This window comes from Molossus molossus, unplaced genomic scaffold, assembly GCF_014108415.1.
Source record: "Molossus molossus isolate mMolMol1 unplaced genomic scaffold, mMolMol1.p scaffold_m16_p_10, whole genome shotgun sequence".
Taxonomy (NCBI): domain Eukaryota; kingdom Metazoa; phylum Chordata; class Mammalia; order Chiroptera; family Molossidae; genus Molossus; species Molossus molossus.
Genome location: NW_023425345.1, coordinates 94,757,302 through 94,783,914, shown reverse-complemented (window position 1 = coordinate 94,783,914; position 26,613 = coordinate 94,757,302). Strand labels below are relative to the sequence as shown.

At 51.5% G+C, this 26,613-nt stretch overlaps 1 protein-coding gene across 1 annotated transcript in view; it reads left to right on the top strand.

Moving 5' to 3' along the window:
* Window positions 1-1,450: 1,450 nt before the first annotated feature.
* Window positions 1,451-26,613, top strand: part of CACNA2D4 (calcium voltage-gated channel auxiliary subunit alpha2delta 4) — a 116,008-nt gene continuing 90,845 nt past the window's right edge. Inside the window, 13 exon segments of the mRNA XM_036250900.1 lie at window positions 1,451-1,874; window positions 4,859-4,940; window positions 6,722-6,838; window positions 9,636-9,695; window positions 10,106-10,268; window positions 10,630-10,761; window positions 19,548-19,608; window positions 20,208-20,358; window positions 21,746-21,820; window positions 22,701-22,790; window positions 22,891-23,004; window positions 23,407-23,485; window positions 25,003-25,136. Coding sequence (XP_036106793.1) covers window positions 1,711-1,874; window positions 4,859-4,940; window positions 6,722-6,838; window positions 9,636-9,695; window positions 10,106-10,268; window positions 10,630-10,761; window positions 19,548-19,608; window positions 20,208-20,358; window positions 21,746-21,820; window positions 22,701-22,790; window positions 22,891-23,004; window positions 23,407-23,485; window positions 25,003-25,136 — 1,422 coding nt within the window. The 5' untranslated portion in view covers window positions 1,451-1,710.

Sequence of the window (26,613 nt, the reverse complement as noted above, 5' to 3'; positions counted from 1 at the left end):
TCATTTTACCTGAAATACTGCTGCTTTCAACACAGTAGCTGCTTTTAACAGAGTAGCTACTTTCTATACAGTAACTGCTCTCTACACATGTGTGACTGGTCCGCATAAGTACATTATGGCACCAACCCTATCACATACACCTGTATCTGTACAGGATGTATGTGATGGGGTTGGAGTGATAATGTCATCATGCTGGGTACTCCTATGTGGGTGTATCTGTATGTGGGAGTATCTGCATGTGGGCGGACCCGCCTGGAGACGGATAGAGGAGCAGTGTCTCGGTTCCTAAAACCATCGATATATGTGTTTTCTGATGGTCTTAGGTGACCCCTGTGAAAGGGTCATTCGACCCCCAAAGGGGTCGAGACCCACAGGTTGAGAACCGCTGTTTTAGAGAGAGAGAGATAAACATCAATTTGTTGCTCCATTTATTTATTCCATTGGTTGATTCTTGTACATGCCCTGACCAGGAATCAAACCCGCAACCTTGGCATATCAGGAGGATGCTCTAACCAACTGAGCTACCTGGCCAGGGCCAGGCAATTTTGTTTGTTTGATCTTTGGAAGGCTCTTCCAGACCAGCTTCTGGCTCAGAGTGTTTCAAACGTTCATTTTCCTCCTCTCCCACATACTTCCAGTAGGGGGCGCTGCAGGACGTGCACACCGTGATGAACTCCTGCTGCCCTGAGTGTCCTGATGCAAGGCTAGTCAGCTCTCTGGGGGATAAGAGTGTTCCTACCTCAGGATGGCTGGAGATAACGTGTCTGTACAAGGAATAACTATGAGCTACATAAATATATCCCACTAAGTCCAAATTAAATTCTCCCCCAACTCATCTTCCTCTTAGTTGGATCCTCAAAATGTGCACAGCCACTAAGCATTCCCAGCTGAGGGGAGTTAGACAGAGGAGAGCTGGAATGCGAAGAGACAGAGGTCTTAACCAGTGGTCAGCCTTCCTTTGCATGTACTAGGAGCATGTTGCTGTGCAGGGAGGGAGCCTGGAGCTTATCGGCCTCCTGGCAAATGTGCCTCGAGACGGGACCCGGGAGCAGGTGCCATGGCTGTGGGGCCACAGGCAGCAGACCTGGAGACATGAGCCAGAGTTAGACTCTCAACGCTGTCCCCAAGCCCCTCAAGAGCCCCTGGATGGCACTGACCTGCCAGGGTCACTCTGAGTTTTAAAGAGGGGATTTGTTACAGCCTTTGGTAAATTGGAGCTCTGGGCAAACGTCAGCTGTTGTCCTGGGCCAAGGTCCTCCTCCCTTTGGGTCCAGAAAGGCTGCCTCTTTAAAGCAAGAGAGTATGCTCTGACCCCCAACGGACCGGCAAGCCCTGTCTTCTAAAACCAGCATAATCCTGCTGAGGCCACTCCTGCCGACCCCCCTCCCCCCTGTCAGCCGGGGGATTAGAAGGGAGGCCAATGGATTAAGGGGTTCATTTGTGATGGCCTCCCTGCCACAGTCAGCCTCTCTCCTGGAAGCCTGCTAGTCAGGTAAGGGGCCTCCTCTGTCGCTGTTCTCTGCGGGACATAGAAGCCCCTTCTCCTGCTAGGCATTGTAGCCGAGACCAGACTGAAGGCTGTGAACCCCAGGCTTGCCAGGACTCAAGAGGTAGAAGGCTTGGGGGCATCCCAAGGACCTGGGTAAGAGGCAGACAGATCCCAAGGTCTGAGGCTGCTCTCTCCGCAGCCCTCACCCCGGCAGGAACAGCATGCCCGGCCCTCCCAGGTTCCTCCCAGACCCCAGCTTCACCTGCAGTAGGACGCCCTGCTGCCTGTGGCCCTCCCTGCAGAAGATTGCAGCCATCCTGTGTCTGCTGCTGCCCAGCACCTCCCTGTCCCCCACCTGGGGGCAGGCCAAGATTCCTCTGGAAACGTAAGCGTCCGATTCAGCCCCCACCCCTCAAAACCCTTGTACCCTTTCCTCCTCCTTTCCTCTTGCGGACCTCAGTCCTCTGCGCCTCCCACCTCTGCGCTCCCTCCCACCTCCCCTGGGGACCACGCTCCCTTTCTTGCAGTGAAGACCTTTGCTTCACCCTCTCTTCCATTTGGGAGTCCCCTGGCCCTCCCCAGCCACCTGCTGGTCTGAAGAGGCTGATCATCAGTGCTCACCCGCCCATCCCATGGGGATGGCAGCGCCTGGAGCACCTGAAAGGCAATGCTCCTTCTGGGATAATCGCTGCCATTAGGTGACTGCGAGTGGGCGCTGTGTTGATGCGAAGTGATTACTGCAGCTCCCCAAGGATTTGCTGGGAAATCACGTTGACATTCTGTAAGGGTAAAGCAATTCTAAGTGAACAAAGGGCTCGTGCACTCAGCAACTAGGTCCAATTGGACATCAGTGGTCTCCACCTTCCCTCCCCCTGCCTCTCTGCCTCCCTCCAGGCCCTGATTCTGCACCCTGCCATGAAGGCCTGGTGTCAGTCACTTACACTTTGTATACGTTTAAATGACTCTGCCGCCCCTCTGGAGTAGCTGTTGTTAGTCCTTGGCTCTGGTGCTCCTATTCAAGAAATTTTCAATAATGTGGGGAGCAGAGCGCTCTAGACTAAAGGGGGTGATCTGCTCAGTTCATGTCCAAGTCCAACCACAAAGGCGTGGCATGAGTCGGGCCACCGGAGCAGCTGTCCACCTCCGGTCCTGACGGCAGTGGGCATGGGGCGCAGAGCAACCGCCATGTCTGTGTTTGTGTGGCTGAGGGGTACGTTTGAGCAGCATGGTCCCACCTGGCTCTACACCTCTACTGTTATATGCAGCGATGTATCCAGTCCACACAGCAGTCCAGAGAGGTGGGTAACAGCATCCCGATTCTTCAGGGGAGGCAACTTCCCAAGTGCATGTAGCCAGTCAGTGGAAGTACCGGAGTTTGACCTCAGTCAGCCTGGCCGGGGTGTCAGTTACACCCACGGCCACCTGTGAAACGGTCTATCCTTGAGGGAGAGGTTGAGAATAACTTCCATGCCCAGCATACACGCCAGTTACTAGTAGAAGGCAAACTCCAGGAACAGGCTGAGTGCCAAGTCAAGGTGGCTGGAACCCCGGTGTGGGTTGAGGAGCACAGTGGTGGATGATCGACCCAGAAACCTCCAGAGTCACTGAGGTCACGGGCCCCGAACACACCTGCTTCTGCACCTGCCCACTCCCTTGGAGCCGGGTCTCCACCCAGGACCTTGAACCCCTCTCTCCCACAGGCTCTTTCCCACCCCAAAGACCCTGCACCTCTCTCCTGTGGCTCCACCGTCCCACCCGCTCAGCACTCACCCTCCAACACCTGCCCTGGTTTCTACTGCCCTCCCACATCTGTCCCACCCGAGTCACCAAAGGCCCTCATTGCCCAATCCAGGCGACGTTTCTCTTTGGACTGATCTCTTTGGGCTCTTATTTCGGACACTGGCCTCTGCCTTTTCCTTGAGTCCCAGGCCCCAGCTCTCCTAACATTGTGCTTCCTGGCTCTCCTTGGGCACCTGCTACCTCTCTGTCCTTCTCAAGGGCTCTTCCCTCAGCCTGCCCCGAGATTGTTGGTGTTCACCGTCCAGTCGGGTTTGCCGTCCACTCGGGTCTTCTCATGCTACAGTCTCTCCTCGAGAGAGCCCATGTGCTCTTAGAATTTCAGCTGCCAGCCCTGCCCTGCCTCCCACATTCATGGGGACAGCTCTTCCTGACCAGGCTGCGAGGTGTCACATTCCAGTTTGTGTCTTTCAAGCTACAAAACAATGGGTGCTTTCCAGACTTGGGCAACACACAACCCGCCCAACTTCACTCTGCAACGGAAACCTCAATGCTAACCCTCAAACCTAAAATTCTCTTCCAAGTCTATTTGTCATGCTAAACGCTCCCAGGCTTCGAACACTGAACTCAGACCCCACCTCCCCCAAGAAGCCTTCCCCACTCCCACCACACCTCCCCGGGCTTCACTGGTGTCCCTTCAAACGTGGACCATGCTGTCTGTAGACGAAGGGTGTCCCTCTAGTGGAAGGCTGTGCGAAGGTGAGGACTGTGGTGTGGCTCCAGGACTGCACGATGCAGGGCACACGGGCCTGAGCAGATCCTGGTTGAGTGACTCACCTCGAAACGAGCGCGTGGGCAAACTCCGTTTGCTCCCTCTGGAGAGACTCAACCCAGCCTGTGCCGACCCCCAGGACTCCGTCAGCCTGTCCAGATGCTGAGACCTTGATGTCCTCTGGGGACGAACAAGAGGCCAGGGTTTCTCCACGAGCCTGCCTGCATCGGGGGCAGGTGTGGCCTCTCAGAGCCCAGCTGAGAGCCTCTTCCTCCGCCCTGTGCCTCATGCTCCCTCTGAGTTTCCACAGTGACCTCGAGCAGGGAACCCGGAGAGGGAACAACTCACTGAGAAGCTACAGCTGTGCCCAGGCAGTTCCTGGGCCTATCCTCAGGGGCGGTTCTGCCCTGCCCTGGATCTGTCTATAGCCCCCCAACCCCCCGTCTCCATTCTTCACCCACAAACCACAGCCCTTGGGTGCCTGAGGTCAGGCTTTGGTTCTGGCTCTTTAGGCTCTGCCCTTCACCCCTAAGCGGGAGACCCCCCAAGGGCATTCAGCATGCTCAGTGCAGTTGCTGAGCCCCTAGGTGGGTCCTCAGAGTCTCCTGCCCTGACTAGGAGGGACAGGAGTTCTTCATGTGTGCCTTTCTGGGCATATGTCCATGTGTATGTATCTGTGTGTCTATGAGTGTTAGTGTGCGAATCTCTATGTATCATGTGTCTGTGTTTGTGCACATATGCATCAGTGGGTGCCTATGTGTGTAGACACTTGTTTTGTATGTGCATGTGTGTGTGTATATGCATCTGTGTGTGTGTGTGTGTGCGTGTGTATATACACATGTACCTTCATGGCCCCGCAGGGTGAAGCTGTGGGCAGATGCCTTTGGCAGGGACCTGTATGACACCGCGACCAAATACTCAGGCTCCCTCTTGCTGCAGAAGGTCAGTAGCCCCCTTCCAGGGAGCTCAGAGGCTCAGAGGGCAATCGGCCAGGGAGCCCTTCCAGGGAGAGGAGCAGAGACCCAGAACCTCTGAAAGTCCGCTGCGAGGCATCTTAGAGACCGTCTAATTCCATCCCCTCATTTTCAGATGGCGAATTGAGACCCAGGGAAGGGAATGATTTGCCCAAGTCACAGAGCAGATCAGTGGGGTGGTCAAGGGTGTCAGCTCAGATCCCCAGGAAGAGGAGGTCAAGACGGAATTAGACAGATTTGTTGGGGGAGGAGCTGAGGAGAATAGAGGGGTGAGGGAGCAAAACGGAGCAGACTGGGGGAGACGGAGGAGAGAACAGTGGGGCCTCAGCCAGCCCCGAGAAAAGTCCTGTGGGAGCCACTTGGGCAGTAGGGGCAGACAAGGGCCTGCGGCCTCTGCAGGGGAGCTTCCATAGCTCCAGCTCCCGGGCTCCAGCCATCTGCTGCGGCGGGGGCGGGGGCGGGGCAGAGCCCACGTGGGCCCTGGCAGAGGCCTGAGCTGGAGCTTGGCTCCTGGGGGGGACTCAGGGCCTGATGCAGAGGACTAGGCACCAGCAACCCCTTGTCTTACTGATTAATTGCTTTATGTGCACATTGACACCTAGCTGTCCTCTTGTGAGATTATAAACAACCTCATTTTCCTCTGATATTTATAACTCCCAGACGAGTTTTAATAATAGCTTGCTGTTCTCTGTTATTACCATTTGCTAAGAGCCTTATATTCAGGATTTAACTCTCACCACAGCTTCATGAGGTGACTACGACCTCTGCCACTTTGTAAATGATGCTAAAAGCAACTCTCAGGCTTTAATGTCTGCAGGTGACCACCATCCTGTCTCCCCTTCCCCACAGCTCCCAGGAGGAAGGAGGAGCCAGGGTGCCCGCCCTGCCCAGGGCCCCACAGGCCACTGTGACAGTGACAGTTCAGTCCCACTTCCCATTCACACCACACTCCTGCTCTGCGAAGCACCATTCCCTCGGAGTCCTCATGTGGGCCCTCCAACCCCAGTGAGAAAGACAGAGCAATAATCACGTGGCTGGTTTGGGTAAAAACATTCCCTAAGTCTGTGCATTCTAGAGCATTCTCTAAAGCCATGCAATGTCACATCCTGCAGATGAGGAACTGACTGAGTAACTTGCCTAAGGTCACGTGGTCAATAGGTTGCCAGATTGGGTCATTGGACATTGGTTATATGCACACTCGGGGAAAGATTGTCTCCTGCGGCCCCAGAGAGTAAATTTGAACCCAGCTCTCTGCACTCTCCCGGGCTCCTGGGCATTTTGTTGGTTGCATCAATACCTGTCACTGCTGAGCTTGGTCTAGACATGATGTGCACCATGGGGCATGGGGGAAAGATGCGCTGATGCTCAGGAAGGTGTCACCGTCCACAGGAGCAGCCCCAGGGAGCTGGCAGGCACGGCTGCACAGAGAATGTGGAATTCTCAGACCTGGCTGTGTGACCTTGGTCAAGTTCATTGACCTCCCTGAGCCCCAGTCTGCTCCCTCTTAAGGATATTAACTGAATGTGTCCAGAGTCCCTGGAACAGAGAGGACATTCTGAGAGGCAGCTATGGTCGTTAGTGAGGAGATTGTGTGAGGAGGACAGGGCCTGTCCTTGCTTCTAGTTGAGTAAACAAGGCCTCATGGGTGTCAGTGCACTAGTTGAGAGGATGGAGGCCACATGTAGTCAGGTGCCAAACATCCTGGTGCCAGATGACATGTGACCATCTCTCCCACATTCCCCTTCACAGAAATACAAGGATGTGGAGCCCGGTCTGAGGATCCAGGAGGTGGATGGCTTGGAGCTGGTGAGGAAGTTCTCAGAGGACATGGAGACCATGCTACGCAGGAAAGTGGAGGCCGTCAAGGTGCTCTAGGTTCTATGATCTGTGGGGGGATTCTGTCCCAGCCCCTGTCACACCAAAATGACCCTCACTGATGGCCTGGTCCTGTATCTTCTCACCCACATCATCATTTTTCTACCTCATGAGCATCTGTCTTTTATCCCCATGAGCCAAAAGGTTCTTGTAAAGAAGAGAATTATGGGAAGCAAGGGAGAGAGGAGAGGGCTGGGATTGGAGCTGTGCCCAGAGAACAGCATCCAATGCAGTAGGATCAACCTGCAGTGTTAGGTGGGCCCTACCTACATCATGACTTTAAGCTCAGCGACTGGTGGGAGCAGGTTCAAAATGAGGGCTGAGGAGTCACCTGCTGGCTGGCTGGCTGGATGGATGGATGGATGGATGGATGGTGGATGGATGGATGAATGGATGGTGGATGGATAGATGGATGGTGGATGGATAGATGGATGGATGAATGGATGGATGGATGGATGTGAGGGTGGGTGGGTAGAGGATGGGTGCCAGTATAGAGGAATGGAGAGCATATAAAGTAAAGCTCCCTCCCCTCTCCCCTTTTGTCCTTCCCCTACTCACCTCCCCACTCCCCTCCTGCTGTATGGACCCTTCCTTCATGGCAGCCAAGTGCTCTGAGGGCTGCCCAGACAGCATAGGTGCTTACAGGGATGGGCTTCCTGCTCAGGTGATTCCATCATGGCGCATCCACCACGCCCGGCTTGGCCCGGCTGAAACCGAACGTGTCACTTCCCCGGCATGAAGTGCCTACCTCAATGCTGTGGGGACCTGGATGGTTGGAGACTTAGTTCCTGCTCCACCCAACCACAAATCTGGCCATCCAAGACCAACGTTATCCACCCCCACAAAATTCCTTTGGGGAGCCAGGAGAGAGGAGATGGGACTGGACAGTAAAGGGCTGGAGGGGAGGCCACAGCAGTGCGGAGTGGGAAGTGCGGGGAAGGGAAGCTGCGGCCTGGCCAGCCTGCCGGCCTGTCTCCCACCACCTCTATCAAAGGACCGTCGGGGAGGAATCTGTGTAGAATCGCGGGGGCCTTCTTTCCCACTTTGCAGCCTCTTTTCTCCAGGCTTAGGGCTTCGGGATCTTAACATTAGTAACCTCTGAGGAGATACTTGGGGACTGACGAGCCCATCCTTGGCCATAGCAGGGGGACACTGAGCCCCTCACAACTAGCACAGCAGGACCGCCCACCACCTTCAGCCTGCAGTGCAGTGGAAACCGCCTCCCTGGTCGGAGCACAGACACTAGATGCAGGAACGCCACTGCCAGGGCCGCTCCTCCTGGTGCGAGGGCCCAGCAGGCCGGCTCACGCAGAGGCCAGGCTCTGAGCTCCCTGCGGCTCCAGTTGCACTGTGTCCCTCCCGCAGCTTCAGCCTCGGGGAACCAATCAAACCAGCACTTGCTTAGCAGACCTTCTCCAAACTCCAGTCCCTGATCCCTGCTGGGTGTTTCGTGGGGTCCACAGCCGTGGACCTTCTATGAGAGTGCCCACGGGGAAATTTCCTGCAAAGCAGAAAATAATCTTGGCCCTGTGGAATTTCTTCATCACATCCTAGGCAGTGGGGCTTGGGAGCAGGGAAGTTAAGGACTCTTCTACCCAATTTAGTTATATAAGTAGAGACCCGGACAGGCTTACTGGCTTGTCCTTGACAAAGCCAGAATAAGAGCTCAGGTTTTCTCCTCTTTTCTCCCCAGATTTATTGACATATAATTGACAATTAAAATAATGAGTATATTTACATTGGGTGGCTGAAAGGTGGAAAAAATCCAAACATCTATCAATTGATGAATGGATAAACAAAATATAAGATATCTATAAAATGGAATATTATTCAGTTATGAAAAGGAAGGAAGTTCTGATACATGTTGAAATATGGATGAACCTTAAAAACATCGTGAAAGACTCTAGATGCAAAAGGTCACCTACTGTATGATTCCATTTATGTGAGATGTGCAGAATAGGAAAATCCATTAACAGAAAGCGGATTAGTGGTTGCCAGGAGCCAGGGAGAGAGGGGAATGTGAGTGGCTGCTGCGTGGGTACAGGGTTTCTATCTGAAGGTGATGAAAAGTTCAGCAACTAGACAGTGATAGTTGCATAATATTGTGAACGTACCTAATGCCGCTGAATTGCACTCTTTAATGTGACTAAAATGTATATATATACACACACATTTAAATAGACTATTTTTAGAGCAGTTTTAGGTTCATAGCAAAATTGTGAAGAAAGTACAGAGAGTTCCTCTATATCCTCTGCTCCCACAAACATACAAACCCAACTAGCGACAGCCCTCACCAGAGTGGCACATTGGTTACAACCGGTAAACCTGCACTGATACATGATTATCACCCAGAGTCCATGGTTTACCTTCGGGCTCACTCCCAGTGTTGTGCGGGTTTTGACAAATGCATGGCAAGTACCTACCATCATAGATCATACAGAACAGTTTCACTGCCCTAAAAACCCTCTGTTTTACATCTGTCCATCCCTGCCTCCCCACAAGCCCCTGTCCATCCCTGCCTCCCCACTGTGCCCGGAGTGTCGCCTTTCCCAGAATGCCGTGTGGCTGGGATCGTGCCCTAGGTGGCCTTTTCAGACTGGCCCCTCTCACTTGGAAACACGTGTCCACCTTCCGGCTGCTGCGAACGGTGCTGCCGTGAGCACCGCGCACAAGTTGTAGTCTGAGTCCCTCCTTTCAGTTTTCTGTGGGTATATTCTTGGGAGTGGAATTGAGAACCCACTGGCCCCCTTGTGCCATTCATTCCCCCCTTTGTGTTCCCGTCCCTCAGAACCTGGTGGAGGCCGCCGAGGAGGCTGACCTGAACCACAAGTTCAACGAGTCTCTGGCGGTGAGTCCTGCTCCCGGGCTGCTGCTGAGGGGGTAGGCGGCCAGCTCCGCCCCAGCAATGGCCAGGGCACCTGAGTACGGGGTGTGGCGCGGGGGAGGGCGGCCGGCACCGCCTTACACTGTGCTCGGGCTTTGTCTGAACCTCCGATAGCTGGATTCTCAAATGCTCTGGAGTCTTTTGAGAAGGGACTTATGGGCCAGATAGGAGAGACAGCTACCACAACCTAGGACGGGGGTGTAGAGTGGCAATCCACTCTTCCACAGACATTTATCACCCAAGTGGATCAACCGCCCGTCCCGAATCCTGGGTCATTGCCTGGAGCCCCCCAGATGGAGCTCGTGCGGACACCCAGCCCCTCTGACATCTCTCCCAGCCGAGTCCTCTGATGCACCCACTCCTCTCCGCCCTAGTTTGACTATTACAACTCGGTCCTGATCAATGAGAGGGATGCGAACGGCCAGTACGTGGAGCTGGGCGCTGAGTTTGTCCTGGAGCCCAACGCGCACTTCAGCAACCTGCTGGTGAACACGTCCCTCAGCAGTGTGCAGCTGCCCACCAACGTGTACAACAAAGGTAGCCCCGCCCCAGGGCCTGGCACGGTTGCTGGGGCGGTGCTGGTGGAGGTTAACGGTTTGCCCTGATTTTCCTGAGAAGCCCTTCAGGCTGTAAACTGGTTCTGCAGCCTCCCTGACTGCAGACAGAGAATCACCCCTCGGGAGCCTGGAGGCGAGAAAAGCTCAGTGCTCCTGCCTCAGGGTGTGAGTGGGCTTCTCCGCATGAGATGGAGGGGGAAGCTGTGAATACATCACGGCAGCCTGTGTGTGCATGCGTGTGTGTGTTCACTGGCATGTGTGCACACGTGTGTGTTCAGCAGATGAAGAATTGGTCACTGTTGCTCCTAACTTAGCCTCCCTACTACAATCGTGCCCTTTAGATCCAGATATTTTAAATGGAGTCTACATGTCTGAAGCCTTGAACCCTGTTTTTGTGGAGAACTTCCAGAGAGACCCGACACTGACCTGGCAATATTTTGGCAGTTCAACTGGATTCTTTAGGATCTATCCAGGTGAGGACATGGGAGGCACCTCCAATATCCTTTTGGCTTCTTCTCTGGGAATGAGGCAGTTGGGGCCTTGAAGAGACTCTGGCACTCAGGTAAGCGGGGTGGGCCCTGCTACCCAAAGGCACCTCCCACCAGCACTTTGACACTCTTCACAACATAGTAAGCACATTCTCCACAAATAGCTGTTGAATGAATGAATGAGTTAATTAATTAATTAAACACCATGGTAGCCAGCCAATAAATGCCCACACTGAATTCTTGTCCTGTGAAAAGCACTGTGGAAGAGGCAAAGGAGGATAAAACCATTCTTGATCGTAAGAGAGATGGGGCAAACTCACTCAACATGTTCGCGGCAGCACAGAGATGCCGTGGTCACTCCATGATTAGTGGCCAGCCTAACAGATAGCATGGGGAGAGCTCCCTTGTCTACCAATAAAACTAGAAAACAAAAAATATACCACAAAATTGGAAAGAGTTCTGCTTTTTTTTTTACTTCCCATTTAAAATAATTTATTTCCACATTTTATCCCAACCCATTGTCGTATTTTAGCACACTGTCCAAACTCTTAACATTGCCCTATTTTCCTGAAACAGAAGATCAGAAAGGTCCTTAAGGACCCTTCTGTGTGCCCAGGCTGGAAAAGCAATTCCTATTTAGAAGCACAAGGAACGGTGGAGCTCAGGGGGGGGGGGGGGGGGGGGGGACTCCTCCCTGGGCATGCTCCTTCCTGTTTGTCTGCCCAGACCCACAGCTGGCCTTTGGTTCTGTGCTCTGGAGCTTCGATAAACAAGTTTATTTCTGTTCCTTGTAACAGCCCTTCAAATGCTCAAAGACAACTCAAAGGTCTCTCCAGTCTCCAGGGCAGAATTCCTGTAAACATTCTTGCCACATCAGGGCTTCCAGAGAAGTCAATCTGTGTGCAACAACACGATCCGGGCATTGGCCATCAGTCTTAGTAGCGAGGGTGTTTCTCACACCCACAACCACACTTATAGATACATATCAGCCCTCAGGTGGACTGTATGGGGTTGGCTATAATTCTTGATCACAGTATACTATCCCCATGGGTCCATGCAGCCCATTGCTATCTATTTTAAGTTTTATTTATAACATGATAATGCCTGTATATACATCACCAACACAACTACACTACCAATACTTGTTATTTACGTATGTGCTCCTCATCTATCTCCCCTTCTCCCCCTCTAGATTCTCCCCATCCCTCCCCACTGACCAGCTAATAGCTATTGTGAATTAGGAGCTTATTGCTTTATTTGGATTTTTTGTTTATTATTTAGTTTTATCTTACATTTACATACACATACCTGCTTAAACAATATATTGTTTTGTTTCACTTGTTTTTGAAATTTATAAAACTGGTTCCTGATATAGATTTTTAGAACTTCTTTTCATTCAATATTACATGCGACCAAGAGTCACTGTGCTGTCACATATAGCTATATTTCTGTTCCTGTATCATAGTCTTTGGGGTCAACGCATCCGTTTATCCATCCTCCTGATCCTATCTGGGTTGTGTCCAGTTTTGTTTTTCTTCTTTGTTTTTCACTTTTCTGAACAATGTTGCTATGAACATTCCAATGAGAGTTTATCTTGGGCATGTACCTAGGAGCAGAATTCCCAGGTCCTAAGCATGTGACTGTTCCACTGTGACAAGGGAACGCCAAGTTGTTTTCCAACATGCTCGCACCAGTTACATTCCCATCAACCATGAACAGTAGAGCCTGTTGATCCACATTTTCTCAAACCCTGGGTATTAGTAAACTTGAAAATTTTTGTTTAGGATTTTTTAGTATGAGATGGTATTTCACTGTGACCTGGCGTGGCGTTGCCCTGTTCACTTGGGAAATTGAGCATCTCTTTCTATGCCATTTATTGTAAGCATGTCTTTTGCCTAATTACCTATTGACTTTCTAATGTTAACCCACCCCTGCCTTCCTATGATAAACATAACTTGATTACAGTAAGTTAGTCTTTTATACATTGTTGCGTTTAATTTACTAATATTCTGTTAAGACTTTTTGCATCTATATTTATAAGAGAAATGGTCTTGTAATTTTTCTTTTTTGTATACTCTCCTTGTCAGTTTTTCAAAATTATACTAGCTTCATTGAATAAACTGAGAAGTATTTCCTCTTTTTCTGGTTCCTGGGAGTAAATAAATTAGAATGATGTTTTTCTGAAAAATCAGTGAAATTGATAAAACCATATAATCCTGCCTGGCCAGTGTGGCTCAGTGGTTGAGCGTCGACCCATGCACCAAGAAGTCGCCTGTTCCATTTCCCGGTCAGGATACATGCCCAAGTTGTGGGCCCGATCCCCAGTGGGGGGCATGCAGGAGGCAGCCAATCGATGTTCTGTCTCATAAATGTTTCTATCTCTCTCTCCCTCTCCCTTCCTCTCTCTCTAAAATCAATAAAGAAAAAATGTTTAAAAAACACACCATATAAGCCTGATGTTTTCTTCATGGGACGTTCTTAAATTATCACTTCAATTTATTTAATACTTGCAAGACTAATATGACTTTCTATTCTTCCCTTCCTTTTTTCGGTTAATCCTCACCCAAGGATATTTTTTCCATTGATTTTTTAGAGAGAAGAAGGGGAGGGCGGGGACAGATCAATGTGAGACAGACACATCAATTGGTTGCACACACCCCTACCTGGGATAGGGATCCAACCTGCAACCTAGGTGTGTGCCTTAGACTGGGAATCAAACCTGAGATCCTTTGGTGCGCCAGCTGATGCTCTAACCACTGAGCAAACGGTCAGGGCTCTATTTCTTCTTAATTTGGTGAAATGCTTTTTCTAAGAATCCATTAATTTCATATGCGTTTTCAAATCTATTTCCATGAAGCTATTATTCTCTTATCATCCTTTAGATCTCCACTGCATCTATAATTATGTCCCCCTTTTATTTATATTATTATTCATTTTTTCTTTATTAATCTACCACTGATTTTTCTATTTGTTAGTCTTTTCAGGAATCATCTTTTGTCTTCATTGATAACTCTGTATTATTTCTTTGTTTTTTATTTTGTCTATTTTAGCTTTAATTGTATTTTCTCTCTTCCCTTTTATTCTGTGTTCCTTCTCCTAACTTACATAGTTGGACACTTAGCTTTAATTTTAGCTTTTGTTTCTAAAATAAGCATTTATGGCTCTACATTGCCCCTAGAAACTCTACTTTTACTCCATCTTACAAGTTTTGATTGGTAGTGAGTTTCTTATTATTAATTATAGTAAAGTACATATAACATAAAATTTATCATTCTAACTATTTTTAAGTGTATGACTCAGTGGCATTAATTCCATGTGCAACCATCACCACCATCCATCTCCAGAACTCTTTTCTTCTTGCAAAACTAAAATTCTGTCCCCATTTAAAAAGTAACTCCCCGCTCCCTCCTCCCCCAGCCCCTGGCACCCACCATTCTACCTTCTGTCTCTGGGAATTTGGCTGCTCCAGGTACCTCATAGAAGAGTCTATTTGTCTTTTTTTTTTTTCTTTATTGATTTTAGAGAGAGAGGGAGAGATAGAAACATTGAGGGGAGAGAACATGTATTGGCCACCTCCTGCATGCCCTCCACTGGGCATTTGGCCCACAACCTGGGCATGTGCCCCAACTGGGAATTGAACCGGTGACCTCTTAGTGCATGGGTCAATGCTCAACCACTGAGCCACACCGGCCAGGCAGTATTTGTCTATTTATGACTGCCTTATTTAACTTGGTGTAGTTTTCAAGGTTCATCTACACTGTAGCATGTGTGAGAATGTTCCTCCTTTATAAAGCTGAAAAATCTTTCATTGTATGGCTAGACAACATTTTGTTTATTCATTCATCTGTCAGTGGACACTTGGGTTGCTTCCACATTTAGCTATTGTGAATAATGCTGCTATGAATATGGATGCACAAATACCTCTTTGAGACCCTGCTTTCAATTATTTTAAGTGTCTATTGAGAAGTGGAATTCCTGGATTATATGGTTATTCTGTTTCTAACGTTGAGGGCAACTGCCATACTGTTTTCTATAGCAACTGCACCATATTACATTTCCACCAACAGTGCCCAAGGGTTCCAGTTTCTCCACATCCTCAACAGCAGCCATCCTACTGCATGCGAGGGAGTATTTCATCATGGCTTTGATTTGCATTGCCTTAGTCACTGGTGATGCTGAGCACCTTTTCATGTGTTCTTTGGCCATTTGTATATCTTCTTAGGAGAAGTGTCTACTCAAGATCTTTGCTCATTTTTTAAGTTGTTGTTTCTCTGATGTTGAGTTGTAGCAGTTGTTTATAGATTGTGGATAGTAACCTCTCAACAGGTATATGCCTTGCACATGCTTTCTCCCAGTCCCCAGCTTTCTTTTCACTCTGTTGATCGTGTCATTTGATACACAGAATTTATCGCCGTGTTTTTGGTGCCATGGTGGTGTTCTAATTATCATTATTTCCAAATATTTTAAAATTTTCCTATGGTTTCATCTTTGATCTTTTGGTTATTTAATAGTGTATTTTAAATTATCCAAATAGATAGGGATTTTATATTTATCTTTTTATTTTTTTTTATTTTTTATTTTTTTATCCTCACCCGAGGATATTTTTCCATTTTTTGTACAGACAGAGCAGGAGGGAGAGAGAGGAAGGGAGAGAGAGAGAGAAACATTGACGTGAAGGGACACATCGAGTGGCTGCCACCCGCACGACCAACCAGGGCCGGGGACAAACTGCAACCGAAGTACGTGCCCTTAGCGGGAACTGAACCCGGGTCTCTCCGGACCGCAGGCCGACGCTCTAACCGCTGAGCCAAACCGGCCAAGGCTATTTATCTTTTTATTATACATTTCTAATTAAATTGCCTTGTAGACAGAGAGCATGGTGGATGTGGTACTGACTATGTGACATTAGTTGAGATTTAGTTTAACAGCTTAGTATGGCATCAAGTTTCATCAGTGCCCTCGTGTGTTTGAGAATGTGTGTGCTCTCACTGTGGTGAAAGACCTGAGTGTGTCATCAGCTGAAGCTTGTTCACTGTATTGTTTATATTTTCTATATCTTGCTGATTTTACATCTATTTGACCTTTGTTCGCCCTTAAAACAGTTTGTATTTTAAGTTTATTTTGTCTGATATTCATAAGAAATACCAAGATGCCCTTGGTTATCTTAACATATCTTTTTCCATCATTTTACTTCCAATCTTCTGTGTTATTTTGTTTTAGTCCTATCTCTTGAAAATAATCTATAGCTTGTACATTGTTATCCAAACTGACTATCTCTTTTACTAGTTAGCAAGTTCAGCACATTTACATTTATTCTATTAACATATTTAAATATGCCTATCTTGTTTTTTTAATTATTTAAATTTTAAAATGTCTATTTGTCTCTCAATTTTTGTCTTTTTAAGTGATTAACCTTTTCTGAAAAATCTTATACACGTCTCTCTTTTTCTTTCTATCAATTTAAAACTAATTCCTCTGTTGTTGTTTTTTTAATTTTTCCCCTTTGATTTTAGAGAGAAGGGAAGGGAGAAGGAGAGAGAGAGAAACATCGAAGAGTGAGAACATCGATTGGCCACCTCCTACATGCCCCCCACTGGGGATTGGGCTCACAACCTGGGCATATGCCTTGATCGGGAATCAAACCAGCAACTTCCTTGTGCATGGGTCGATGCTCAACCATGCACACTGGCCGGGCTATTCCTCTGTTTTTAATCTTTCAATAATTACCCCTTACCATGAATATTTAATAAGATATTAAAATCAAATAACATTTTTACTCTTTCTCCAGTCAACAAAAGACTTTAGAACTCTTCACTTCCATCTCCTTCTACCACCCTGGTTTCATTCTGTTGTCATCTGATATCCATCCTGATATTTCCCTTTTTATCCCCACAAGCTAGACCCCATCACTGCTATTTGGGCAAACATCACTTGCTTGGTGTAAACTACTTGTTGACCACTTGGTGTGCCCACCACTCCGCCACGCATCTCAAGTGTCTTTCCAAGATCCGGTTCCTCCTCCTCGAGCTGAGTCCTGCAGAAGTTCCCTCACAGTAGGGCTCCCCATGGAAAACTGCTCCAGCCTGTGTTTCTCTACAGATGTTTTATTTCATCCTCATTTTTTTCCTTTTAAATTCATTCTTCTTTATTTTTGCAAGTTACACAAATTGTTTTCTGTTGTCATCCTACTTAAGCAGAAAAGACCAAATCTTATTTCTTTTCTGTTGGAGACAAGCGACTGACTACGTCTCATTCAGTGACATAGCCCCGAGGAACAGTGTACAGTACGCAGCCGCTCAGGGGAGCTGAAGCCCCAAGTAGAATTCAGAAAACGACACTGTAGTCTCTGTCCTCGTTCTTGAGGGATAGTTCTGCTGGAAATGCACTTCTAAATTAACAATTATTTTCTCACAACGCCTTAAAATATTTTTCTACTGCCTTCTGGCTTCCGCTGATGTTGAGAAAATCTGCTATTGCTTTAACTGCTGTTCCTTTGAAAGTAAATGTGCTAGTTTTCTGGCTGCTTCCAAGGTCTTTATTTAGTGACTTGCCTTTGGAGTTCTTCACCAGGACGTGCCTACAGATGAATATCTTTTTATTTATGCTGCTGGGGATTCCCACTATTCTTGTGGATGTCTGTAGGTCTATCTTCTTACCATTTCTAGAACCTTCGCCGCCTTTGTAGCCATGGTGTTTCCTTGACTCTCCCTTTTCCCTGTCTCCGTCTCCAGTCAGACATATATTAGACCTTCTCCTTCCAGCCTGCTCAGGATTCTGGACAAATCCTTCAAATGCCTGACTTTTCTCTTTACCTGTGAATAACCCACCACGCATTTATTTTTTTCAACTTAAACATTCTTTCATTTACAAAAGTTCCATGCTCTCAAGGCTGTTTCTTTGTTCCTGATCGTTTTCTTGTTGTATCGTCTTCCTGGTGCTTTCTCCAGCACAGTTATCCTGTATTTTGTATTTGGTAGTGCCAGCACCTGTAATTCTTGGGAGGACACACCCGTGGTTCCTGCTTCTGCGGCCTCTCACGGGCCTGTTTCCAGTGTGCTCGGTCACCTTTGCGAGGCCGCACTGCTTGTATCTGCGGGAACCCTGCGGGCCTGACTTAGGGAAGCTTCCCTCGGGAAGATCACTCCTGTTTCTGCTCGGGGTTGAGAGTACCCCCACCCAGAACCACCCAAGCCCTCTCCCGAGGTTCTAGTTCAGAGCCAAGAACCTCAGACGACTTTCTCCTCCTTGTTCCTGTTATAAGGGTCAAATTCCCCACAACCGTGCTGCTACGGGAACATGGCCTTAGGAAAGCCCACTGCTCACAGCAGAGCAGGTCGGGCCAGAGCCACGCTGAGCAGGCTCCCACCACCCCGGCTCCCCCCGTGGTCTGTCCTGCCTCCCCGGCAGGCCGCGGATCCTGCTGTTCTGGCCCCTGCCCCTCGCCCTTGGGACTCTCTCCCATTTGTTTGGTTTGGGGATTATGACCTCTGAAAACCTCTCTTCCCTTTGATGGACCAGCGATGCCTCAAAGTGTCTCTCTCTTCTGAAGTCCAGCTGCTGTGGAACAGGAGCTTCTAGGCATTCATGATACGGCCACAATTTTTTTTCTAGCCCAAACACAATATAATACAATTGCACCTGTCTTTTTCTTTTAAATTTTTTCTTTATTATTTTAGAGAGAGGGAGGGAGAGAGATAGAAATATCGATTGGCCGCCTCCTGCGTGCCCCCCACTGGGGATCGAGTCCACAACCTGAGCATGTGCCCTGACCAGGAATCGAACCAGTGACCTCTTGGAGCATGGGCTGACGCTCAGCCACTGAGCCACATCGGCAAGGCACCTGTCATTTTTAATCTCTTTATTGTGAAAGAGATGAAAAATCTCTTCCGATCATTAAGTATTGTCAAATAGATTCTGTCATGAGCATGTTAGTGTTATCTGTGCTTTGTGTGCGGTAACCAAATTTTGGATTCAATCAATAGGACAAGTCTACCCCAGCACTCTGCTAGTGGGTCAAGGCAGGATCCTCCATACTCATTCATCTGTTCCTTCATTCACATGACAGACATTTATCAAGCACCAAGTCTGCTCGGGGCTATGTCAGACACTGCCAGGTACAGGTAGACCTTGAAGATATTGTAGGTTCGGTCCAGACCACCACAATAGAGAGTTTCCCAATAAAGCAAGCCCTAATCCTTTCCCTGGTGAAGGGCCTTGCCTTCAATTTGTAAAAAAAAAAAAAAAAAATGCAGCATCTTTGAAGTGCCAGGAAGCAAAGGACAATAAAGCGAGGTATGCCTGTACTTGGAACCGCTGACCTCCAGGAGCTTGGAGTCCTGTAGCCAGTCATTCCCCAGCCGGCTGACAGGAAGGACCATGAGGCAGATGGGCTAGAAGCCAGAGCACCTGGCTCCCCCGCTCTGTCCGTGCTGTTGCTGGATGCTGATGAGGGCAAAGGCATGCCTTCCGGAAGCCTCCCCTCCCACAATTTGATGTGAGGTTTAGCTCACAAACGAGGCCCAGGCACAACACGTCGGGATCTTATTGTGAAATACACCCCAACGCTGGGTCTGGGCGGTGAGTGTCCCCCCACTGAGCTGGCCTCCCTCCTTGCCTGTTGCCTCAGTTTGCAGGGTGCTCTCGTGGCCCCACCCCGTGCCCGGGTCCACGGCGGGCCCTGCCCTGGGGGTCGTGGCACTCCCGATGTCAGCATCCAGCCAGGGGCGCCGGAGCAGCCTCCGGAGGGTGAAACCCAGCCTCTGTTTCCCCAGGCATCAAATGGACGCCTGACGAGAACGGAGTCATCACCTTCGACTGCCGAAACCGCGGCTGGTAAGAGCGCCCAGGGGAAGGTCTCTGGTGTGGGCTTGTCTCCTTCAGCCCTTGGATTTTGTCTAGTTCTTCTCCAGTTCCGGCCCCCAAACCCAAGGGTCCCAGGCGTGTGAACCTTAACCCTTCTCGCGTGGCTGCCTTCTCTGCGGGACTGGTCACATGTGTCTTTCCCGTCCCACACCTCCGCCCAGGACACTGAGCTGCCTTCGGATCAGCCCTCTGCCAGGCTCCCCTTCTTCCAACCCTCCTCTGGCAGATCCATAACAGAATCCGAGGGTGGAATCCGGTTCTGTCCCTCCTGCTGCCCACCCCTCCAAGGTCCTAGCTGGTCCAGAACAGAAAAGACCCAGTCGCCACAAGAACTTGACTTTTCTCCACCTGACAGGTGATGGGCACATGCCCAGCTGTTGCCCCCCAGGTGGCTTCAGGGCTATACTAAGTGGCTCTGGAACACGATACAACCTGGCATCAACGGGGCAACTGCCTGAACTTTGGATAAACTTGAGCCAGAATCCAAACAGAAACAACGAGACGAGTGTGGGCGGTTGCCCTCGCGTTGATGGTCCCATCGTTGACCCATCCCTTTCCGTCTGCTCAAGGTACATACAGGCCGCTACTTCCCCCAAGGATGTCATGATCGTGGTAGACACGAGCGGCAGCATGAAGGGGCTGCGGATGACGATTGCCAAGCACACCATCACCACCATCCTGGACACGCTGGGCGAGAACGACTTTGTCAACATCATCGCGGTAAGTGTGCCTTCCTGCTCCGGAACGGCTCTGCCTCGTTCTAGGGACGACCTAGACCTGCAGCCCCGTGATGCTTCGTACTGTGGAGGGGTTCTTCGGGGGCTCCCAGCCCAGGGTCAGACCAAGGCTGGACCGCAAGAGGTCCACAGAGTTCCTGGAAGTATGTGTGTCCACTTTTCTGAGTCCATGGAGTTTGTTGATTCAGATGAGCCGGGGCTGTAATAAATTAGGAAGCACTGGCCCTGAGTAAATGCCTAGTTTATCCCCCCACGTGCTCTTGACTGGCGCCCATGGCCGAGCCACCTCTCCAGTGGATGTGATCCCTGGGCTCCTGCTTTCCAGAATCCCAGTTCTCCACTCCCTTCCTCCCACATTCAGACACATCGGGAGAAAGTAGGGTGGGGCGCCTAGACAGGGGCCAACAAATCCTGGTTCTGCCTTCACAGCAACTCTTCCTGAGGCGAGCTCTGCCTGCCCCCAGAGATATAGCAGGAGAAAAGGGGACGAGTTCGGAGAATGCTTTCAAATTCAATGAAAGGCTGGGTCAGGGCAGCCCTCCACAGGGGCAGAGCTCACAGCCACTGAGGGTACCATTTGGAAGGCTACCTGATCTGCAACGTTCCTCCACCAGCCTGCCACGTTGCTCAAAATGCTTATCTTTAGTGAATTTGCTTCTCTAGTAAAGAAATACCAAGGCACAATGGTCTAACTGCAATCAGTCATCCTGGGGTTATGAGAATGCCCCCCCATCTCTGAGCTGCTCCCCGCAGCCTGCATTGCTTACCCAGCCACATCACCCCTGGCCCCCATGTTCCCCATCTCCACCACCTCTGCCTCCCTGTTCCTGGCCTGCAGCAGAGACAGGACAGCTACGGGAACAGGTGCCCCCACTCCCCAAGAGTAGGGTGTGCTTCTGCTCCTCCTGCAGAGCCAGCTGACAGCTAAAGGGTCCTCTTCCTAAATGCGGGGCGAAGAGCAAAAAGAGCGTGTCTAGTCCCTGAGCCCAGGCACTGGGGCGGGTCTGCACTTGGAGGGCTCTGGGACCCCCGTGGAAGGCACTCTGGCTGCTCTTGGTGGCAGACACTGGAGGACTTGTCTCAGCATCTTGCAGTTGTCTGTGTGCCCCAGGAGATGGACAAGGACTCGGCCGCCCGAGAAAATGAACCACGACCAGAATTTGAGGGAGACTTTTTAGAGTTAAGGCCTCTGTTCTCTGTACTCTCATGTCTACTCAGAAAAATTGCAAAAGCATAGTGTACCCCAAGATCATACACACAGGCGACCCCCGGCGGACCACCCTGTGAGTTGCCTGAGCGTAGTCAGTGGGCTCTGACCTTCCACCTGGACCCTGTCTGTTCTCCCCTCCCCTCCCCCCTCTGCGCTGCAGTACAGTGACTACATCCACTACGTCGAGCCTTGTTTCAAAGGGATCCTTGTCCAGGCGGACCGGGACAACCGCGAGGTGAGTGCCCACCGCAGGCCAGTGCCTGGTGCTGCCAGGCCCCTGTTCTGGTTAGAGTGGTGGCGTCATGTGTGCAGCTGCCTGGGGGCCCCTGTTACTCATTCCCACGGCACTTGGCGAGGGGCCAAGCAGGGCCGCAGTTACCCACACCACACCCCAGGAAACTGCCCCCGTGAACACACTGCCCGCCTATTGCAGCAGACCGTGTGCAGGGAGACCTCCAGTCAGAGGAAAACCTCGCTTCTGCGGGGCTGGTCTTTCACCCTGTGGATTATTCAGAACTTGGTTTTCCCCTTCCCCTCCCCCTGGGCCTTTCCATTGTGTCTGTTCTCATGAGGAGCTCCCTCAAAAGGAGAAAATCAAACCCATCATGCTGCGTCCTCTTCAAAGGCCAAGGAGGGAAAGATGGGGCCACTTTGTTTGAAAGGGAGAGTTTGCTTGTCACAGACTCTTCCCTCTGTGACTGAGGAATAGGGTTTGGCTTCCTCTTGAATCCCACCCTTGAGTTGGAGGCCCTGGCAGCCTCCAGGGTTTCTCCTGTGAAATGCTCACTGCTGGGGTAAGAGCTGGGATGCTGAAGCTGCTGGGGACCGGGGCCCTGGGGCCTTGTCTGGGTGAACTTGCACCGGCGTTTCTCTGCAGTGGTGGGGATCCATCTGCGCCCAGCCACTCACACTCGCTCAGTGTATCTTGGCAGCATCTCGGAAATATCTGTGTGTGGGTCCAGCCATGGAATTAGCTGGGCCGTGGAGAGATGGGCTCTCCAAGCATACCCTTCTGGGCACACAGCTCTAAACAGCCTTTGAAATGAAGACCAAAGATGTAGGTTCCCTGGCCCACTCCATCCATTGACACGCCTCTGGTTTCTCACCCACATTAGCATTTCAAACAGCTGGTGACCGAGCTGATGGTTAAAGGTATGGGGGTCGTGGACCAAGCCCTGAGGGAAGCCTTCCAGATCCTGAAGCAGGTACTGCAGTGGGGAAGCCGAGGGACAGAGAGGGAGACAGGCGGGAGGTGCGGGGAGGCGGTCATGGCTCGCAGTCATGGAGCCCCCCTCCCCTGCACAGTTCCAAGACGCCAGACAAGGAAGCCTCTGCAACCAGGCCATCATGCTGATCACGGATGGGGCCATGGAGGACTACCAGCCAGTGTTTGAGAAGTACAACTGGCCGGACCGCAAGGTTACTCCCTGGTGGTGGGCACGGGGAGTGGTCTCCTACTGCCATGGTGCACGGCCCAGAAAAGCCAGGCCCGCCCGAGTTTAAATAGTCTGCCCACTAGCCCATTAGTAAATCCAAACGCCCCAGATTGGTGTTCCGAAATTACGGCGACTCTAGACACAGAGCTCTCGAGCAGGAGGGCTCAGGGCAAGAGACCAGAATATGGTGGCGAGATGTGAAAACTGCCCTAGGAAGTCCTGGCGCCGCCTGGGCCCCGGGAGCCTTTCTGATCCAAAGGAGTGAGACTGGAGAATCCCAAGTCGGCACAGTGCTTGGCAGACGTCGGAGGCTCCGCACATTCTGTCAGCGCTGCCCACAGCCAGGAGTCACGGCTGCTGAGTCCGTCTGTGTCTTGTGCATCAGGTTCGCGTTTTCACCTACCTCATTGGGAGAGAAGTCACTTTTGCTGACCGCATGAAGTGGATCGCGTGCAACAACAAAGGTAGGTGACGTGAGCAGAGCGTCTGTACCTGAGCACAGGTGGGACAGCATTACCCTGTCCCTGGAGGTGCGGGGCGATGGTTCCTACAGGGCACCTTGCAGAGGAACTGTGCTGAGTCGAGGTGACAGTCTCTGCCCCTCCTTGTCACTTGGAAGAAACAAGACAAAATGCAGATGGCTCCATAAAGCCTGGAGTAAATGCATGATTACTCCTTCAGGGACTCTAAGTCATTCAGTCACCTGAAATGAAACTTAGAGGTCATTTATTCAGTGTTTGCAGAAGAGAGAGCTGTCTCTTCAAATAAAGCCTCATGGAAACCACAGTATAGACAGAGTAAGGCAGGGGCAGGACTGACATTATAATGTAAGTTCTCTCTTGGATCTAGCCTCCATTCTTCTTGCTGCAAATTAAGCCCATTTACCATGATTCTACTCCCAGGCAAGAAGTAGAGGGCCATCATTTCCTTTAGAGGAATGTTCTGTGTGCAAACAGTCCTCATCTGTCTCTGGCCAGAACCTAAGACCTGGGCCCCAGGTCTGGACCTGGGTTTGATTCAACCAAAATCGATTGAGCGCCTACTGTGTGCCTGGCGAACGTTCCAAACTGTGGTCAGGACAGACCGTCTTGCTCTTGCTACTGTCCAGCTGGGAGACCAAGCAGAGAACACAGATGATGCCAGTGGCGGTATCACACTGAAGGCCCTGGGAGGGCGGAGGGCACAGGCTGCGCTGGGAGCCGGGGGGCGACGGCAGGGGCTCCCCCCCATCTGGAGGTGGCGGGAAGGCTTCCTGAAGCTGACCTGTGAAAAGCTGGTGGGAGTCAGTTAGACGCAGAGAGCAGGGCAGGGTGTTCCGGACAGAGAACAGCACGCCCAGGGGTTTGAGACAAGAGGCCTGCTGGAACGGGAGCTGCTCCGCAGCGTGCGAGGGAAGGCTTGGTGGGCGGTGGTGAGCAGTGAGACCAGGGAGGTTAATGTGCTAAATCGCTCGCGGCCTTGTAAGCCATTTGCTCTTCTCAGCATCACTGTGGCCACGGTGGAGAGGCCACGGCACCCCTCGCCATAACTGAGGGAGGACAGGTCAGAGGAAGGCGGAGCTGGGGCTGACAGCTGTCACAGACTGGGGTCCCTGAAAACAGACCCTGGACGGAGCTGCCTGCGGGAGGGGTACCCCTGTGAGGAAGTGAGGAGAGCATGCGCGAGGGAGAGGCTGACCCACCAGCCCCGAGGCCCCGCCATGGAGGCCCTGCTGCCTCTGTGGCAGGTCTGGAGCCCGGAGGGCCTCTCACCGTTCTCCACGTTGAGGGAGGGGCTGGGCCTTTGAATCCCCATCAGTACCACTGGCCCCTGCTGTCCCTGGAGAAGGGACAGCCTTGGGGGAAACAGTTCCCCGTGGCCCAGAACAGCTCCCAGGGAGGGGCCCAGCCATGACCAGTGTGTGGACAGCGTGTGAGCCCCGCAGAGGGCTCCACGGGGAGCAGCCAGCCCGCCACCACCCTGTGGCCTGTCCTCCCTCCAGGCTACTACACGCAGATTTCCACACTGGCGGACGCCCAGGAGAACGTGATGGAGTACCTGCACGTGCTCAGCCGCCCCATGGTCATCAGCCACGACCACGACGTCACCTGGACCGAAGCCTACATGGACAGCAAGGTGGGCCCTGACCCCGCTGCAGACTGCGGGACCCCAGGGCGTAAGCGGCGACGTCCTGGGTGAGGGAGGGGAGCAGACCTCTCGGGAACGTGAAGGGGTGAGCTCTCTCGCCCACTCGCAGACCCGTCGCCGGCGTGCAGCCCCAGCAGCCCAGGAGCCCTGTCAGTAGACCAGTGCAGGTCAGGTGGACAGAGCCCCTCTGCTCCAGACTTGTCCCCCCCTCCTTCCCCTTGTCCTCCCCTCTTTCACTGTCCTCTCTCCCACCTGTTATGGGGAAAAGGAGTCCAACCAGGGATTAAAGAGTCTGTGGCTTCCTCAAGTGTCCCCTCCCCAGCCCCTGCGCTTACAGAGACTGCCTGTGGGCAGCCAAGGAGGGGACATCGAAGGTAGGAGGTCAGAGGAGTGTTGAGGGCACAGGGAGCTTCTGGCTCCTCGCACATCCCATCAGACGCCTGCTCCAGTGACGACGCCTCAGACTGGGATTGAGGGCGACAGGAATAGTGGCTTCAACGCAGTGTTTTTCCACTCGTGTGCACGACGTCGAGAGGAGGCCAGCCCAGAGCCTAGGAGGAGCTCCTGGTCACCGGGGACCCAGACCCCTTCCCGCTGTCCCCTTGGCCATCCCCACAGACCTCGTGTTCCAAGTGAATAGTGGAACTCTGGTCAACAGAAACCACGCACATTTAGAAAACCTCACTCCCAACTTCTGAACTAAAAAACCAGACGAGGAACAGGGAGGGGACGGACGGTTAAAAGTTCTTCATTCTCCAAGGTAGACCACCACGGCCAGGCAACCTTCCCGAGGAAGGTCAGACTTGTCAGACACACCTGCACACACGACTTCTCAGCGCCTGGCTTCATGATACAGTGAAGTGCTCATGGGGAGCCCCGTCCAAGGGGCCTGGAGGAGCCAGCGCAGTGATGAGGCGTCGGGGGGGGGGGTGCATCTCAGAGGCTGGGATGATGCGGCATTCTGCGTGGGGAAGAGGCTGTGGGGTCATCCCGCAGGGGTGACCAGAGGCTTCTACAACCGCACCATGGCCTGCTCTCCTGCTGTGGGCCCTCGCCACGCGCTTGTGTTTGCCTGGGGCTCTGCGTGTGTCCTTCTCCCTCCTAACTGGCCTGGGCCGCAGTATGCGACTACCTTGGGTCTAGAGCACAGATCTGTGGGAGCACTCTTGCTGTGCTAAACCTCTTTGTTTCTGGGCATGCCCGGGATGGGCCTGTTCGTGGATTCACACTCATCCGAGACAAGAGGGCTCAGTGAGCGTGCTCAGCAGTGAGCTCCGGGATTCTGGGACTCACCCTGGCTACGTGACGTCGGCCTGGCCCTGCTCCCCAGCCCACCTCTCCCCTCCAGCATTTCGGCCAGCTCTCCCTTGGCAGAGAAGGCAGCCCTCATGTGGGATTGCTTTCTCCCGTTGGAAGGTGACGCACCAGTTGACACTGATGACTGAGTGTCCTCCGCACTGTGCTC